General features: G+C 46.7%; 1 protein-coding gene across 3 annotated transcripts in view; it reads left to right on the top strand.

Moving 5' to 3' along the window:
• The first annotated feature begins 390 nt into the window (after nucleotides 1–390).
• SUSD4 (sushi domain containing 4) overlaps nucleotides 391–15,603 on the top strand; it is a 139,726-nt gene continuing 124,513 nt past the window's right edge. For 2 of the 3 annotated variants that reach the window (XM_032289359.1, XM_032289357.1), the window contains exons 1-2: nucleotides 391–583; nucleotides 1,195–1,374. In XM_032289359.1, the coding sequence (XP_032145250.1) occupies nucleotides 1,230–1,374 (145 nt within the window). In that variant the 5' untranslated portion in view covers nucleotides 391–583; nucleotides 1,195–1,229. Of the gene's footprint in view, nucleotides 584–716; nucleotides 809–1,194; nucleotides 1,375–15,603 lie in introns of those variants that run through there. The other variant, XM_032289358.1, reaches the window with a different exon arrangement.

Here is a 15,603-nt window from a genome sequence, read left to right as displayed (position 1 = left end):
CGGGGCAGGGGCCGCACTCCGGCGCCGGGGAAGGGGCGACCGAGCTGCGAGCGTGTGCGAGAGCGGCCGCCGGCGCCTCGCGCCCCGACAGGTGCAGGCGCGCGAGCTTCCCATTGGTCGCGGCGGTGGCGGCGGGCCCCGTCCCCGTCCCCGCCCCCGCCCTCGCCAGTCCCCAGCCCAGCCGCGGCGCTGGCTGGGTTGGTAGAGGCGCGTACTCGCGCGCCCGCGCGCCGGCGCACCCCTCGCCCCGTCCCCGCCCCCGCCCCCCCACCTCGCCCCGTCCCCGCCCCCTCCCTCTCTCCGCGTCGCCGCCGCCGCGCGCTCTCAAGTTCAGGTAGCGGGCGCGCGGGCGCCTCCGCGGGGGCGCGCGGCCGGGCTCCCGTCCTCCCCCCGCACCCGCCCGCTCGGGGGCGCCTGGGGAGGGAGCGCGCGGGCGGGGGAGCTGGAGCCGGGCGCCGCCACCGAAGCTTCCGTCTCGCTCGCTCGCGCAGCGGCGGCAGCAGAGGTCGCGCACAGATGCGGGTTAGACTGGCGGGGGGAGGAGGCGGAGGAGGGAAGGAAGCTGCCTGCATGAGACCCACAGGTAAGACCGACAGCCCCGGAAGGGGCTTCCTACCCGGGAAGGCGCGCGCAGCCCGGGGAGGAGGAGTTGGTGCCTGGTGCTGCTCCCAAAGGGAGAAATTTTTTTTTTTTTTTTTTTTTTTTTTTTTTGACAACGCAGAGAAATCTCACTGGGGACTGGGGCAGTAGGATCCATCCCAATCCCGAGGAAAACCAGAGAAGTAGCTTGGGGAGACGGTGCCACATTGTGAGATTCCCAGACAGAAATGTATAGGCCCAGGGAAAAGTGTCTTCTCGGCCCCGAGACGTGGGGAGGCTTTAGACTTTCCCGTGGTAGGCACAACCGCTGAATCCCGGGGACCGGCGCGGAGCCACTGTGCGCTACCCCCTGCCCTCCCTCCTGTCCTCCATTCCCCAGCACACGCAGCATCCCACGGCGGCTGTTACTCAGTGCACCCCGCTCGGGGGAAGGCGGGGGACCTCGCCGTGGGAAAGGGGGCGGGGGCCGCGCGGGGGAGGAACCGGGATGGAGCCTGGGAAGCCGAGGCGCCGGGTCCCAGAGCGGAGGAGGGGGAGTGTGGCCCTCAAGCCCGGGCAGTCCGGCTTATTGTAGTGTTCCGCTTCTGGTTGCAGACTCTTGCAAGCTGGATGCCCTCTGTGGATGAAAGATGTATCATGGAATGAACCCGAGCAATGGAGATGGATTTCTAGAGCAGCAGCAGCAGCAGCAACCTCAGTCCCCTCAGAGACTCTTGGCCGTGATCCTGTGGTTTCAGCTGGCGCTGTGCTTCGGCCCTGCACAGCTCACGGGTGGTGAGTGACCCCGTTGTGACGGGAGGGCCCGGGGATGGCCCAGACGGCAGAGAGAGCCTAGCTGCCAGGACAGCCCTGCACCCCTCCCCCATACACCCAGACTTCAGGAGGACCTGACAACGCTAGGGTGCCTGCGTCCCAGCCTATGGCTGCCCTTCTCCAAAACCCCTGGAGTTCCCTGAAAATTCCCCTGTGGAGCCCGCACAGATTCACACACCCACATTCTGTCTGGAGCTTCCCACCAGCCTCGGGGCCTGGCTTCTCCCAAGGAAAGACAATAAAGCCTGGCCCATTATTCCTACTTTGGCCAAGAAAAAGAGGGGCGGGGGAGAAGTGATGCATTTGTGGACCTCTGACCCTTGCCAATGTCTTCAGCAGACAGGTCAAATTTCAGCCTCTGGATTTAAGCAAGAGTTGTAAGAACCACCTTTGAGAACGTGAAGGGTCTGGAAACGTGGTCAGACTGGCTGAGGGGCAGGTTTATTTGAAAGTTAACTTTCCCTTTCCCTGTGTGTGCAGCCTGTCTGTGTATGCTGGGGCTGGGTAGGGGGTGCAGAGATATTCTTTCAGGTGTGTTTCTGAGAGATTGCTTTGCTCACTGAGGTCTGATATAGGGGAATAAAGTCAATTGCTCTTCTATGAAGTAGAGTTAGCTGAAATAAAATGGATAGCCTCAGCCTCCGTGGGCGGCTAATCTATAACATATTTGGTTCTGGGGGAGGGGGATCTTTTGGTTGTGGTAGAAGAAGACAGATGGAGTTCCTGTCTGAATTTCAGAGCCTAGTCTCCCAGCCTCCACTATTCGTTGCCGTCCATCATTCCTGTCCATTGCAAACGTTCTCGAGCTTGCTGATATAAAAGGAGCTGAAATACTGTTAATATATAAATAAATTATAATTGGTTGAAAAGCAAGTATTGATTGATATAAATAAACCATTTTAGCGTTTTAAAATATTGCTGTTTCAGAGAATTCGAAGGTGAAAATGGAAAAAAAAAAAGAGTGAAAATTAGCAATAGTGGAGGAGAGATGTACCAAGTTGTGCTTTAACACAGCAATCAATAACCCTGGCATTCCACTTAGACATCTGAAAGATGACCAGAGCATAAAGTGTTTATTGCAATGTGCATATCTATCAAAATTAGTGCGAAAACGCTTGCTTTGGGGGGACACTGGTTTTTATTTTTAAGAAAGAATAACTTTTTGGGTGCTTGTATTTTTTATAGAGATTTCTCTGAGGCACACTTCCTCTTCATGGAGGAAAAGGTCAAGTGTGAGGCCAGGCCAGCACCTGTGTGGCCTTGCCAGGGCTCAGGTCACAGCCTGTGATCTGCCATGGACATCAGCTCTGCTTCACAGATAAGTGGAATAGACGGGCAGGACAGTATTGGGTGCATCTGGATCATTTCCTGTCCTCCTCCCTTCTTTGGCCCCCCAGTTCTAGCGTTCATTCTCTCAAACCAGGTCGACGTGATTTTTCCTCTTGGTCCATTTCTCCCATGTAGATGACAGACTAGTTAATCAAGGTTCATTTACATTTGTCTTGACTGTTGTTATTGGATGGGTGAGGTCTGAGCACAGCCGAGATTTGTTTTGTGCTCTTGGTTCTGCTCGTTCGTGTTTACAGAGCATCCTCCTCAGTATTTCAGGGCTCAGTGTACATCATGGCCACCTCAGTCTTGTGGCAGTCACCTGTAAGGTTCCTATGGCATGTCTTTTTTCCCTGCCTTCCCAGGGAATATTTCTGCCAAGCAGAAATATTCAGAGCGTTGGTGAAGAGGATGGGAGTAAGGGTTGCCTGTCACCTGTCAGTCTCAGAGCTCTTTCTTTTTAGGTGCTTATATGCTGCAGAAAGCTAGCCATCAGCTTTTCACCTTCAACTCCTTCAGGCCGAGAGTGTGATTTCTGAAAGAATATTTATCACTTCACAGTTCCTCTATGAATAAACAGTTTGGGCAGGCAAGGGTGGTGGGGGGTGTCCTGTGGAGTTCACTGTACAGAGATTTTCTTTCTTAGGAAAGAAACTCACATGGAGGCTCCAGGAAGGCAATAAAAGCAAATTCACCTTAGCTCTAGACCTGTGCTTCTAAAACTTTAATGTGCATACAAATCACCTGGGATCTTGTTAAAAAGGCAGATTCTGATTCATTTGGCCTGGAATGGGGCCTGAGATTCTGCATTTCTAATGAGCTGCCAGGTGAAGCAGTTACCACTGATCCAAGAACCACACTTTGATTAGCAATGCTTGAGACCAAGGCACTCCTTAAAATAAGTTGCTTCTACTCCAGACTTTCTGCCATCACTCTCAATTACTAAATGCAAGTGGCCTGTGAGGGGCAGAAGTCTCACCTGATATCAGGTGATACACAGAGCTGAAAATCAGCCCCCAGAGAGTGCTGTTTCTTTTTTCATCCACAAAAAGATGTCTATTTAATAGATAGTTTTCTGAAATGTGGATTTTTATTTTTGATTACTTTCAATGGAAAAGGAACACCACAATGGCAAGATATCATCATCTCAGCTAGGAGAAAAAAAAGCATGTCCCCAGTATGAGTATTAAAGTAAAAGCCTGAACTAGAAAGGCAGAAATTGAGAAAATGATTAGACAAAGAAAAGTAGGAACAAGAACCCCATCAAAAATGAAATGCTTTGTCTTAGAAAGCCAGAGCTCCAATTCAGTCCTTTGAACCCTAGGGAAGCTTTTATGAGCCAGACTTGTCCTGAGGTGATGTTTGGGTGGCTCTCTCCAGGCTGTCTTTTGTCATGAAGGAAGAGGGCCCTCATTTGGGGCCACTGAGACCAAATGCTGTGCGACAACTAACATCAGGTTGGTGGGGAGATACAGGACCATGCGTGCGTGGAATCTGCATGGGGCGTGGCTTCAGCTGTTTCTCTCCATTCCGCTCCAGCATGCTTGACCAGAGACCTGCTGGGCTTTGAGGGATGCCCAGAGTGTCCCCCACCCCAAGGCTTCAAGGAAGAGAGCCAAGAGTTGGCTCAACAAGTGACTCCTTTAAGGTGAATTCTTTAGCACATTTCTATATTAGAAATAACTCATACCAGGCTCTGCCACTTGATCGCTTTGGGGTCTTGGGCCTTGGGAGCCTCAGCTTCCTCATCTATAAAATGAGGATGACGGTGTCTAATTTACGGGCTTGGCATGAAGAATGGAAATCATGTAGGCACTTAGTAAATGTAAGTAGTAGTAGGAAGGAGGGGGCTAAGACAGTGTCATAATTTTGGAGACCTTTCATTCAATAAACATTGAGTGCCTATCCCCTGCCCTGAGCTATACACTGTTGCATAAATGTGATTTTTACCTAGAACTCTCTCTTACTCTTCATTTTTTTCCCAAATGAGCACATTTTCTCTAATTTCTCTTTATCCCCAACTTTTAAATTCCCATAACCTCTTTCATATGTCCCTAGTCAGTAAGCTCTTCCCTTACCTGGGCTCCCATTGCGCTAGCTATAACCTTCTATCATAATATTGTCTCATTTACTAGACCACAAGCCCCCTGAGGCAAGAATCCTGACTTTATGCATTTTTGTGTCTCAGGTACCCAGCACAACATCTGACACACAGTAGATGTTCAGCTAATTTTGATTGAGAGCAAGAAAAAAAATTCCCATACTACTGCCACACCATTTAGAAAATAATTACTATGAGCGAGTTACTTTATATAAAACTGCAAAAGTTTCATAACAGCTGGGGCTACATCTAATTAATGGTAGTCTATGAGGTTGGGAAAAAATCAGGAAAGGCTCTAGAGAAGAAGTAGCACTTAGGATAGGGTGGTGGGGAGGGAGGGTGCATCTCAGGCAGAGGGATAGCTCGTGCAAAGGTTTGGAGGTGGTTACATGACTGGACTGTTCAGGGAGCAGAAAATGGTCTGTGTAATCTAGGATATAGTATACTTACAAGGAATCAGTAGGGTAGAAGGAAAAATAGGTTAGAACCTTATTAAAAGTCCTAGAAGCCCCAATGAGGGTTCTGAAAGTCATACAGCAGGCAGTGGGGAACCCACGGAAGGGTTGAGAGCAGGAGCAAAATATCATCTGAGCTTGGCTCTTCCTTTCTCTGTTTCTAGGTCTCTGACTCAGGTGAACCCCCAGTCCAGCTGTCCTCTCTGTACCCAAGTTATGGTCCTAGTGCAGCTGAATTAAGCTCCTGGAGGTCTCATTTGGTTCATGTTACTGTGGTGTGTGCTGTGTGCCAGCAGGTAGACATAGATGCTTTCTGACTGACTTACTGATTTGTAGATGTCAAGTCCCTTGGTTTTATTGAGAAACCTTTTCTTACGTGGTAGAGTGAAAGCTTTTCATTCAGTGCTACATCTAAAATTCACAATTTCAAACTGCACTTAATCTGTACCCAAAGTCCCATCTCCTCAAACTCTAACGTATGTTTCTTCAGCAAAAGGCTACCATAATTTAAGCATCATGGAAACTCTTTTGATTTATCCAGTGGGTGAAATGTGAAAGCTTTTGGAGGCAGAAGGATTTCATATAACAAGTAGCAAATCTCTCATCTCAGGCCTGAAGAGGCAAGTAAGAGAATCAGTGGTTCTTTAATTTTTGGAGGTAATGAAGAATGTAGGTGAAGATCTCTCTCCAATAAATACTGATTAGATACGTGAAGAAAAGTACCTAAATTATTCTGTTCCTGGTGTCAGAGACATATTTCCAAAGCTTGCAAAAGACGTAATGGCTTGCCTTTAGATGGGAAGCTCTGGTATAAACAAGAGCTCTGTATTCTTTATAGGATGGACAGAACTCAAAGTTCAACCTCTGTCCTTAAATTGTCACCTGGCTTTGGTCAAGTGGTGTGACTTCCCCTTGACTCAGTTCCTTTCATATCACTAATATTTGATTCTGTGATTACAGGAATTTGATAGATTCTAAAATCTGGGTAAAGATGGCTCTCTTTTCCCCACCCATCCATCCTTCTTCTTCCAGTGTCTATTGTACACCCTGAGGGTACACAGATAAGGGGGCACAGTCCTTGCTTCTGAGAAAACATACAAGTAAGTGTTGGTGTCTTCTCAAAAGTTTAAAAGCAAAAAGCATGAACAAAATTATTTTTTCCACACATATCTTAAATCTGATTTAAAATTTAATGTTAGTTATTTTAGTGTTATTGGTTCTGATGAGAAAGGTGATTTTGCAGACTGCTCCTCTTTATCCTTGCCCTGGTTTGAAAGCTCATTTGCTGTTTGGCAATTGAAATAACCACACATAGTAACAGTATGTCTAAATAGATCATTGGGATCGTTGCCTCTGACTTGAGTGAAAGAAAGGGGCACAAGGATAGGCTTTCAAATTTGTATACAAATATGGTCCCACTTCACAGAAACCAATCATAGTATCTAAGACTGATTCATAAATGTATATTCTTATGTATTTTATTGATTCATTGGTCCATTCTTATAAGAATGAGCTGTTCAGCTATTGTTAACCATGGAAGATTGGGAAAAAGGACAAAATTTTAAATTGGCCAACATCTGGGTGATTGATACAAGTTTCCAAATTGCTAATAATTCTTCAATAATAATTAAAAAGTGTTTATCATGTACCAACTCAGTTTTTCACACTTTGTATACAGTAACTCATTTAATCCCTCACTGCTGTATGAAATAGATACTATTATTTATCCTTATTTTATAGAAGAAGAAAAGAAGGCATGGAAAGATTAAGCAACTTGTCCAAGGTCACCTGGCTTGCAAGTGGGGCGTGGTGACCCAGATTATCCTTTTAATGGTAATCTTTCTTTTAGCATGCCAGGGCTTGAAATCCCAATCCCTAAATACATTTTTTCTTTGTATTGTATTTGACTCAAGATTTTTCTATAAGCTGCAGTTACCAAATATTTTGAAACACCCCCTGCCCTAGTAGAAGTGAACTCTCTTGTGGTGTGAGCAAAAAGCAGAAAGCATACAAACAAATCAACAACGATAACAAAATCCCACAACCCAAGACAAAGTGAAGTCCAGAGTACCTGAACCTTTGGCTCTGAATGGTGAACGGTAAGAGGACAGAAACCCCTGTGCCTGTCCTTTTGTGGCTGTTGGAGGAAGGTAGTCAGAATGGGTCGTGTCTGACTCTTACCTGCTCTGCCAAGGGTGAGTAAACAAATGGCTGGTTTCTGGGGCCTTCTGCTAGTGATTGTCACTGCCATCACCATTCCTTTCTGAGGGTTCTCTGAGCTCTGTTGCCCCTTTAGCAAGAGGCTTCCTGAGAATGGCTCTTTTTCATGTAATTTGGACAAACACTTAACAAGTATACAGTTTGCAAGATGTTTCTACCTGTATTACCACCTTTAATTTTCTTAACAACCTAGTAAGATGAGGAAGAGATTTTGAGTATTTCTCTCTCTCTCTCTTTTTTGCTTTCTGCCTTTGGTTGTTGTTTTTAAATTTCAAGAGACGTCCTCAGTGAGGCTGTTGTTCCAGGGGTCCAGAAATATCAGACAAAGCCAGATTAGGAGTAACAGCTTCTATTGGTCAAGACGTTCCTCTTTGTCATTTTGGCCCAGACTTTAAACTTATCTTCTCAGCTGTAAGATGTAGATGATAATCTAGTTAGTATATGTCAAAAGGTAAACGAAAAACAAAATCTGGCCAGGCGCAGTGGCTCATGCCTGTAATACCAGCGCTTTGGGAGGCTGAAGTTGGAGAATTACTTGAGCCCAGGAATTTGAGGCTACGGTAAGCTATGATCGTGCCTCTGTACTCCAGCCTGGGCAACAGAGCAAGATTCTGTCACTGCAACAAAAAAAGAAAAACGAAAAAGAAATCTAAGGATTGTGAGTGTGTGTAAAATTCCCCCCAAAAGGTTAAATTTGGGCTGGATGTGGTGGCTCACGCCTGTAAGTACAACACGTTGGGAGGCTGAGTTTGGTGGATCACAAGGTCAGGAGTTCAAGACCAGCCTGGCCAAGATGGTAAAGCTCCATCTTTACTAAAAATACAATAATTACCCAGGCGTGGTGGCTGGCTCCTGTAATCCCAGCTACTCGAGAGGCTGAGGCAGGGAATTGCTTGAATCCGGGAGGTAGAGGTTGCAGTGAGCCGAGATCATGCCACTGCCCTTCAGCTTGGGTGACAGAGCAAGACTCCATCTCAAAAAAAAAAAAAAAAAAAAAAAAGAAAGGTTAAATTTGAAGTAAAAATAACATGTTATAGTTTGTGAGATCTGAGGGTCATGTACTCAGAAAGCCATGTTTGATGGTATGAGCTTAAGATGCTGTGTTTTAGGAAAGAATTTGGCCCAACATTTCCTCTTCTCTCAGAAGAGGGATACTGTACCACCCTAAGAGAAAAGAAACTGTTCACTCAAGAAGAAAAACAAATAGAAATAATTAAGTGAGTTGCTCAAATAGCTTCTTAACTGCGAGTATTGTAATTGCTTTCTTAATATTAAACAAGGTAAACTGGGAACATCAGAGAAGTCAAACAAAATAATTCTTGACATAATTTGGAAAGGACAGTAAACTTGGGAGTGCTGTTACAGGTGAACCTCCCCTGTGGAACAGAACCATGTGCAGGCCCCAGCAGGTCAGGGCCTGCAGGCAGACAGAAGCATCACCCTTTCCATGTGTGCACCCAGTCTCCAGGAGTGGATTTTGGTTCTTAGGAGTGAGAGGAATTGCAGAACTGGATAAACCTGATCAGTGATCATTTCGTCATCATCCCAATCCGTTGAGCATTTTTCAAGAGAGGATGAGTAAGGGTGACGTTCTTTGAAAATGAAGATGTAACTTGGTTATCTCATGCTTTGTTTGAAATTTGTGACTTTTATCTTCCAGAATTACCAGCTTTGAAGTGGAGATGAGCAAGGAGGGTCACTCATGCATTATATTCCTTTTTTCTCAGAGTGGCAAAATATAAAAAGACCTTATTTTTTGGGTCCGATTGTATTTATGGAAGACATAGTGGTTGAGTTGGGTAAGTCAGTAAGAGAGAGATTCTTTTTAAGAAATAAAGAAAATGGGCCCAGTGTGGTGGCTCATGTCTGTAATCTCAGCACTTTGGGAGGCAGAGGTGGGTGGATCACTTGAGCCCAGGAGTTCAAGGCCAGCCTGGGAAGCATGCAAAAATCCCATCTCAATCAAAAATACAAAAATTAGCCAGGTGTAGCAAGGCGCAGTGGCTCATGCCTGTAATCCCAGCACTTTGGGAGGCCCAGGTGGGTGGGTTACTTGAGATCAGGAGTTTGAGACTAGCCTGGCCAACATGGCAAAACTCTCTCTTTACTAAAAATACAAAAATTAGCTGGGCATGGTGCCACACACCTGTAATCGCAGCTACACGGGAAGCTGAAACAGGAGAATCGCTTGAACCCAGGAGGTGGAGGTTACAGTGAGCCAAGATTGTGCCACTGCACTTCAGCCTGGGTGACAGAGTGATACGTCATCTGAAAAAAAAAAAAAATTAGCCAGTTGTAGTGGTGGGCTTCTGTAGACCCAGCTACTCAGGAGGCAGAAGTGCAGTGAGCTGAAATCGAGCTACTGCCCTCCAGCCTAGGAGACAAAGCAAGACCTTGTCTCAAAAAAAAAAAAAAAAAAAAAAAAAAAAGAAAGAAAGAAAATGTATTCTTATGCATTATCTGCATAAGAATATTGTGGATTCTTTGACACCTTCATGTACATAGCACTGTTCCTGTTCTAAATAGTTGCAAATTCAGATTCTCAGTACATAAAAGAATCTTTCAGACTTTCCTAAACACTTAAACCCAAAAGATCCTGATTTTCTCCAGGTGAGAAACAATAGGATCTGCTTTTTTTGTAAAAATTTGACAGGTTTAGAGTTAATCTCGTGAGAGGCTCTCAACCGTCCTTTTAAGCTACCACTGTTAACCACCTCTGAGTCTCAAGGTTAGAATCTAACCCAAAGATGCATTTTCAGTTAATGTTTTGTGTGTGTTGGGGGGTCTTATCTGTACATTTTGGTTATAGCATGACAGCATGTACTCAGTGTCTGATGAAGGCTACCTCAGTGTTTAAATTATACTTATACAAAATGGAGGGGGTATAGTGTCTTAGAAATATAAAGTTCATCTGATTTAGAACAATATGGTTCTGGATTGCTCTGTGACCTTTAAAAGACTTGCCCAGATTTTCCTCTTTGGATTGTAAATGGTGGACTGGGCTTTTTCTATCATCCTTCTGTTTACACCATTGCTTTGTAGATGGGAGGTGCTCATTCTGGTTTTTTTTTTTTTTTTTTTTTTTTTGGAGGCAGAGTCGCCAAAAAAATTTGGAGGAATTAGCAGAGCTCCAACAGTGGTCATTCGGAGGGAAAGCTAATGAGTTCATTCTGGATGAGGAAGCTTGGGTCACCTGCAGGACATCCATTTGGGCACCATCTGTCTATCAGGCAGTTGAAAACTCAGTTTGGCACTCAGGAGAGGGATTCGAGCTGGCCATGGAAATTTGTTTGTTATCTACATTGAGAGGGTCGCTAGAGCTGCAGGAGGAGCTGAATTTCCCAGGAAGCGAGGGTAGAATGAGCAAATAGGAGAGTTTCAGGATGAAGCCCAGGGGACACTCACATTTTAAGTGTCAAGAGAAGCAAGTAGGGAGGCTGAGGAGTTATGCTCACTGTCAGCATTGGTCATAATAAGAATTTTAGAGAAACAAACAACAGTTTATTCTGGCAACCAATTGCCCCTCTTATTTGGAGGCAGGAGACTTATTTGTATGTTATTCCTTTAATGTTTAAGTAATCTGAATTCTAGATGCCCGTATCAACTGGACAGAAAGTTGGCAGAGCCAGAAGGAAGGAAGCCTATGATTACAGGATGGAGAATCCACATCAGAGATATCTGAGGCTCAGCTGCAGAAGAGTCAGAACGTTTTCTTTTTTTTCTTTTTAAATATTTTATGGCGTTTTAGGTTTGGGGGTACATGTGAAGAACATGTAGGATTGTTGCATAGGTACATACATGGCAATGTGGTTTGCTGTCTTCCTCCCCATCACCTATATCTGGCATTTCTCCCCATGTTATCTCTCCCCAACTCCCCATCCCCCCCTGTCCCTCCCCTAATTCCCCCTGACAGACTCCAGTGTATGATGCTCCCCTCCCTGTGTCCATGTGTTCTCATTGTTCAACACCCATCTATGAGTGAGAACATGTGGTGTTTGATTTTCTGTTCTTGTGTCAGTTTGCTGAGAATGATGGTTTGCAGGTTCATCTATGTCCCTACAAAGGACATGAACTCATCATTTTTTATGGCTGCATAGTATTCCGTGGTGTATATGTGCCACATTTTCCCTGTCCAGTCTGTCATTGATGGGCATTTGGGTTGGTTCCAAGTCTTTGCTATTGTAAGCTGTTGTTGCCCAGGCTGGAGTGTAGTGGCATGATTTTGGCTCACTGCAGCCTCTGCCTCCCCGGATCAAGCAATTCTCCTGCTTCAGCCTCCCGAGTAGCTTTCTGGCCTTCACTGGGAGGACAAAGCTAAGAGGAGAAGAGGAGTACAACAGGGTCAGTGTGGCCATGAGTGGCTTTGGGTGTTTCCCTTCCTGGGGATGTTGAGCAGATGGATCTGTCACTTGAACACTGCAGTGATGGTGGCTAGGAACCTTCCTCCCTGCTGCTGCCCCTTCCTTTTTCCTGGGGCACTGGGATTTTTAAAAATATGTTCAGTGCTCCAGATACAAATTCTCCCTGCACAAATTTTTTGGCAGCCCTGTCCTTGAGTTTTTCAAAGATTCAGTCTTCTCTGGCTGTCAGTTAATCTTCAAAGTATTTGATTGTTAGAGAGTGATCTCTCCATCACTCCAACCCCTGTGACCAGCTTTGTCACCTCTGAAGCAAGTCCCTTAACCTCACCATGCTTTGCTTTCTTCATCTGTAAATCAGGGGCCATAAGGCTTGTTCCTCTGGACTTCACAGGGACACAGGATGTGCTGGTATACAGGCGGCAGTGGCAGAGGCATTTGATGAATACGAAACAGTTATTATTGCGTGTCTGGTGGGAGACATCTCTTCATTGTGCCTAGGGCTATTTTTGCTTTTTGCCTCCTTAAGTACGAAGGGAGGGTAAGGGATGCTCTGTGCAGCATGTAAATGCCTTCCCACGTGCGGGTCCTGACCCCGTGAAAGCTCATTGTGTGTGGACATGATGTCAGGCAGCTGGAGGAGCTGTTTTGCTGCAAAATGGGATGTGTCAGTCTGTTCTCAGTGCCTGCTGCTGGCATGTTCAGTGAATGGTGGCGTCTGAAGATGGAGAAGGTCCTTGTGGCGTTGAGAGGAACTTCTCAATAGCTGTTGGCCCAAGCCCAGTGGGCTCCTTTTGTGTGCTCACAGAAGCCTCAGGAAAAAGAAATTAAACATGTGAGGGGGCATGTGATTTGTTATAGGTGCTCCCAAGGTCCGTGAGAGAGGGAGGTGCTCCATGCGTCCCTCGCTCTGCCTCCCCCTTATCCAGCATGCTATTTCTGTTGCTGGAAGTGTGCAGGCACAGTGAGTTCACCCCCACGGGCTCAGGTAGGACGGTGGGTGACCTGGGAGTTGCATTTGAATCCAGCGACTCACTTAGTGCTTATCCTTTTTGTTGACTGCCTCCTCTCACCTCTAGCTGCCTGCTGTCTCCAACTCTTGGGAATCCTCTTTATAGCTTTGCAGGTAGGATACTGCTTTTTGGTATCTGTGGGCTGGAGATCTTGGGATTCCTAGTCCTTTGTGGGAATGCCTGGAAATCCTCTGCATTCCAGCCTCAGAGCCCTTCAGGAAAGCAGCCTGGTAGCCTGCTGAGAGTACCTTGCTGCAACCTCTTCTCAGCCCCAGGCCTTCCTAGATCTTTGCCACATATGGGCCCCTGGAATGCCAGGGCCTGATTTGAGGAAGATTCCTTAAAGTGCAGTCTGTTCAATGAGCTTTGAATTAATCAAGGAGGGTCTTGTGTGGTTTAAGGAGGTAGCAGGGCATTTATCTATCCCCTCGAGAGTGGCTTTGCTGAAAATCTGCTGCTGCAGTTTTCATTTACATGGAAATGAGCACACACAGCTCTTGCCCCTTGTCATCTCCAGATGAAGGAAGACCCAGTTCTTTGGGAGCTCTTCAAACACGCAGAGTCTCTAAAGCTGGGAGTGAACCTACCCTATCTCTGTGGCAGTTGCCTTTGCATCTTGGGTGAAATACTGCAGCCACACTCAAGGGTAGACTCCTGACTCTGTCGTTGCTGCTGTTAAAATTGCTCTTTCTCAGTTTCCTCCATGCAGTGTGGTTTACAGGGGCTTCAGTCAAAAGCAGCGCTGGCTGCTGGCCTCTGCCTTCACTTTGCTCCGTGGTTTGGGTGCATCTTGCTGCCTATGTGCCTGGGTCGTCTAATACTTGGCATTTTCTTTACTGCCTGCTGTGTTGACGTTGCTGCTAAACTGGGTCATGTTCTCGGTGATGTGGCCTAAGCTAACTTCCATGGAAATGCAAAAGACTGTACAAGCCCATTTCTTCCTGGACATTCAGTTGACATTGAAACTGTGCGTTCAGCACCATTACTGGATTAAGATACCCACACTTTGATAAGGTTGAAGAGTGCGATGGCTGCACATTCACGTCAGTGAGCGCACCCAGGATGACACGTGAACTTGGAAAAGCCAGGGTGGGGCAGAATCCCCGTTGGCCCTGCTGACCCCACTCACTGACTCTGCCCTACGCCCCTGTGCTGCCTCCTCCAGCTGGCCTTTCCACAGCTGTTCCTGCGTCTGGGCACCGCTGTCAGCTTCCATCTCACTGCCACAATCTGTGACTCTCAGATGGTCCTTGGCTTCCTCCCCAGCTCCAGGAAATCTCTCTGTTCTCAGAACTCACAGAGCACTAGAATCATGGCATGGTGAGCTGGAGAGAGCCAGGAAGAGGGTGTGGGCTAGGGTTTGCATGGACCCCCTTGCTCCCCTGCAGGCTTTTCCTGGACAGAGTGGGGACTGAGGGCACCTGGCCAAGCAAGCTGCCCCTGACACACCTGCTGTCACCTGACTGTGCCCCTGCTTTAGATATTGGGCCTCCTCATGTCCTTTCACCAGCATATGGAAATTCTGCACATGGTGCAGCCATATTGTTCTAGAGATGAGGAGAAAGAAGGGCTCTGTTACCATGTGACAATCCTGGGGGGGTGGGGGGTGGGAATCCCTGGTCTACTGCTTTGGTGGCTTTATATGTGGGGCAAACAGCTTAATTGCCCCTGCCTCAGTTTACTCTTCTGTAAGGTGGGGGCTAATAGTACCCATGTTATAGAATTGTTGTGAGAATTAAATAAGCTAAATCTATAGAAACACAGAAGAGTGCGAAACACATACATATTGGTGTCTTCATTGTTATTGTTAAAGCTAGGATCCACAACCAATTCATCTTTTTTCACCTGACTGTGACCTGTGTGTTCTAGATACTCAGTAAGCCTTTGTCTACTAACTTACAAACATGGGAAGGACTGAGAGCAAACCCTAATGTCAGACCTCCGCAGCCACCTTACAAATTCCTCGAGGGCAGGCACAATACCTTCCTCTTGTTTCCCTCTCAAACGGCAGCATACATATGGAGTCCCGGTTGAGCACTCATAGCTTGATTAGAGGGTTGAAGCACTCCACAGCCAAGTTTAACAGCTAGGGCCCACTCCTCTATGAATAAAGGACACTGTGGAGCCAAGGGTCGTATTATTTCTGAATGCTCCATCTTTTCCTCGTTGCTTCTGACATCTGGGTCAGGCAGCAAGAGCAGCTGCAGTGATGGGCAGGGAGGACAGTGAGAGGGTTGATGTCTGGCCTTGACTTGCGCCTTGCCCCTCTCTTGGGAGTGACAGCACCTGGAGTATTGAGTTTTTCACCGACAGTGATGAAGGTCCAAACATGGCTTTGCAGTCAGTCCTAAGGGTGGAAAAGGGAGGAAGTCTTTCTGGCTTCTTATCGTCATCTACTCTTACATTTGTCCAACAAGAATTTATTGAGCACTTAACTATGTTCAAGAGCTGCCCTAGGTGCTAAGACTAGAAATAAGAACACAGTACAGTCCCGGCCCTCAGGAGCTTGAGCCTGTGTGGGATACTGTCTCAGTCAGCTTGGGCTGCCTTAACAAAATGCCATGCCGGGTGACTTAAACAACGGGAATTTATTTTGTCACAGTTCTGGGAGCTGGAAGTTCATGATCAAGGTGTCAGCAGGGCTGTGTTCTGGTGAGGGCTCTCGGCTTGTAGACACAGCCTTCTTGCTATGTTCTCACATGACCTTTCCTTGG

Source organism: Sapajus apella, unplaced genomic scaffold, assembly GCF_009761245.1.
Source record: "Sapajus apella isolate SASKATOON/1434 unplaced genomic scaffold, GSC_monkey_1.0 scaffold22, whole genome shotgun sequence".
Lineage (NCBI taxonomy): Eukaryota > Metazoa > Chordata > Mammalia > Primates > Cebidae > Sapajus > Sapajus apella.
Note: the sequence above shows the minus strand (reverse complement) of the source record. Positions and strands in the feature narration are given on the sequence as shown.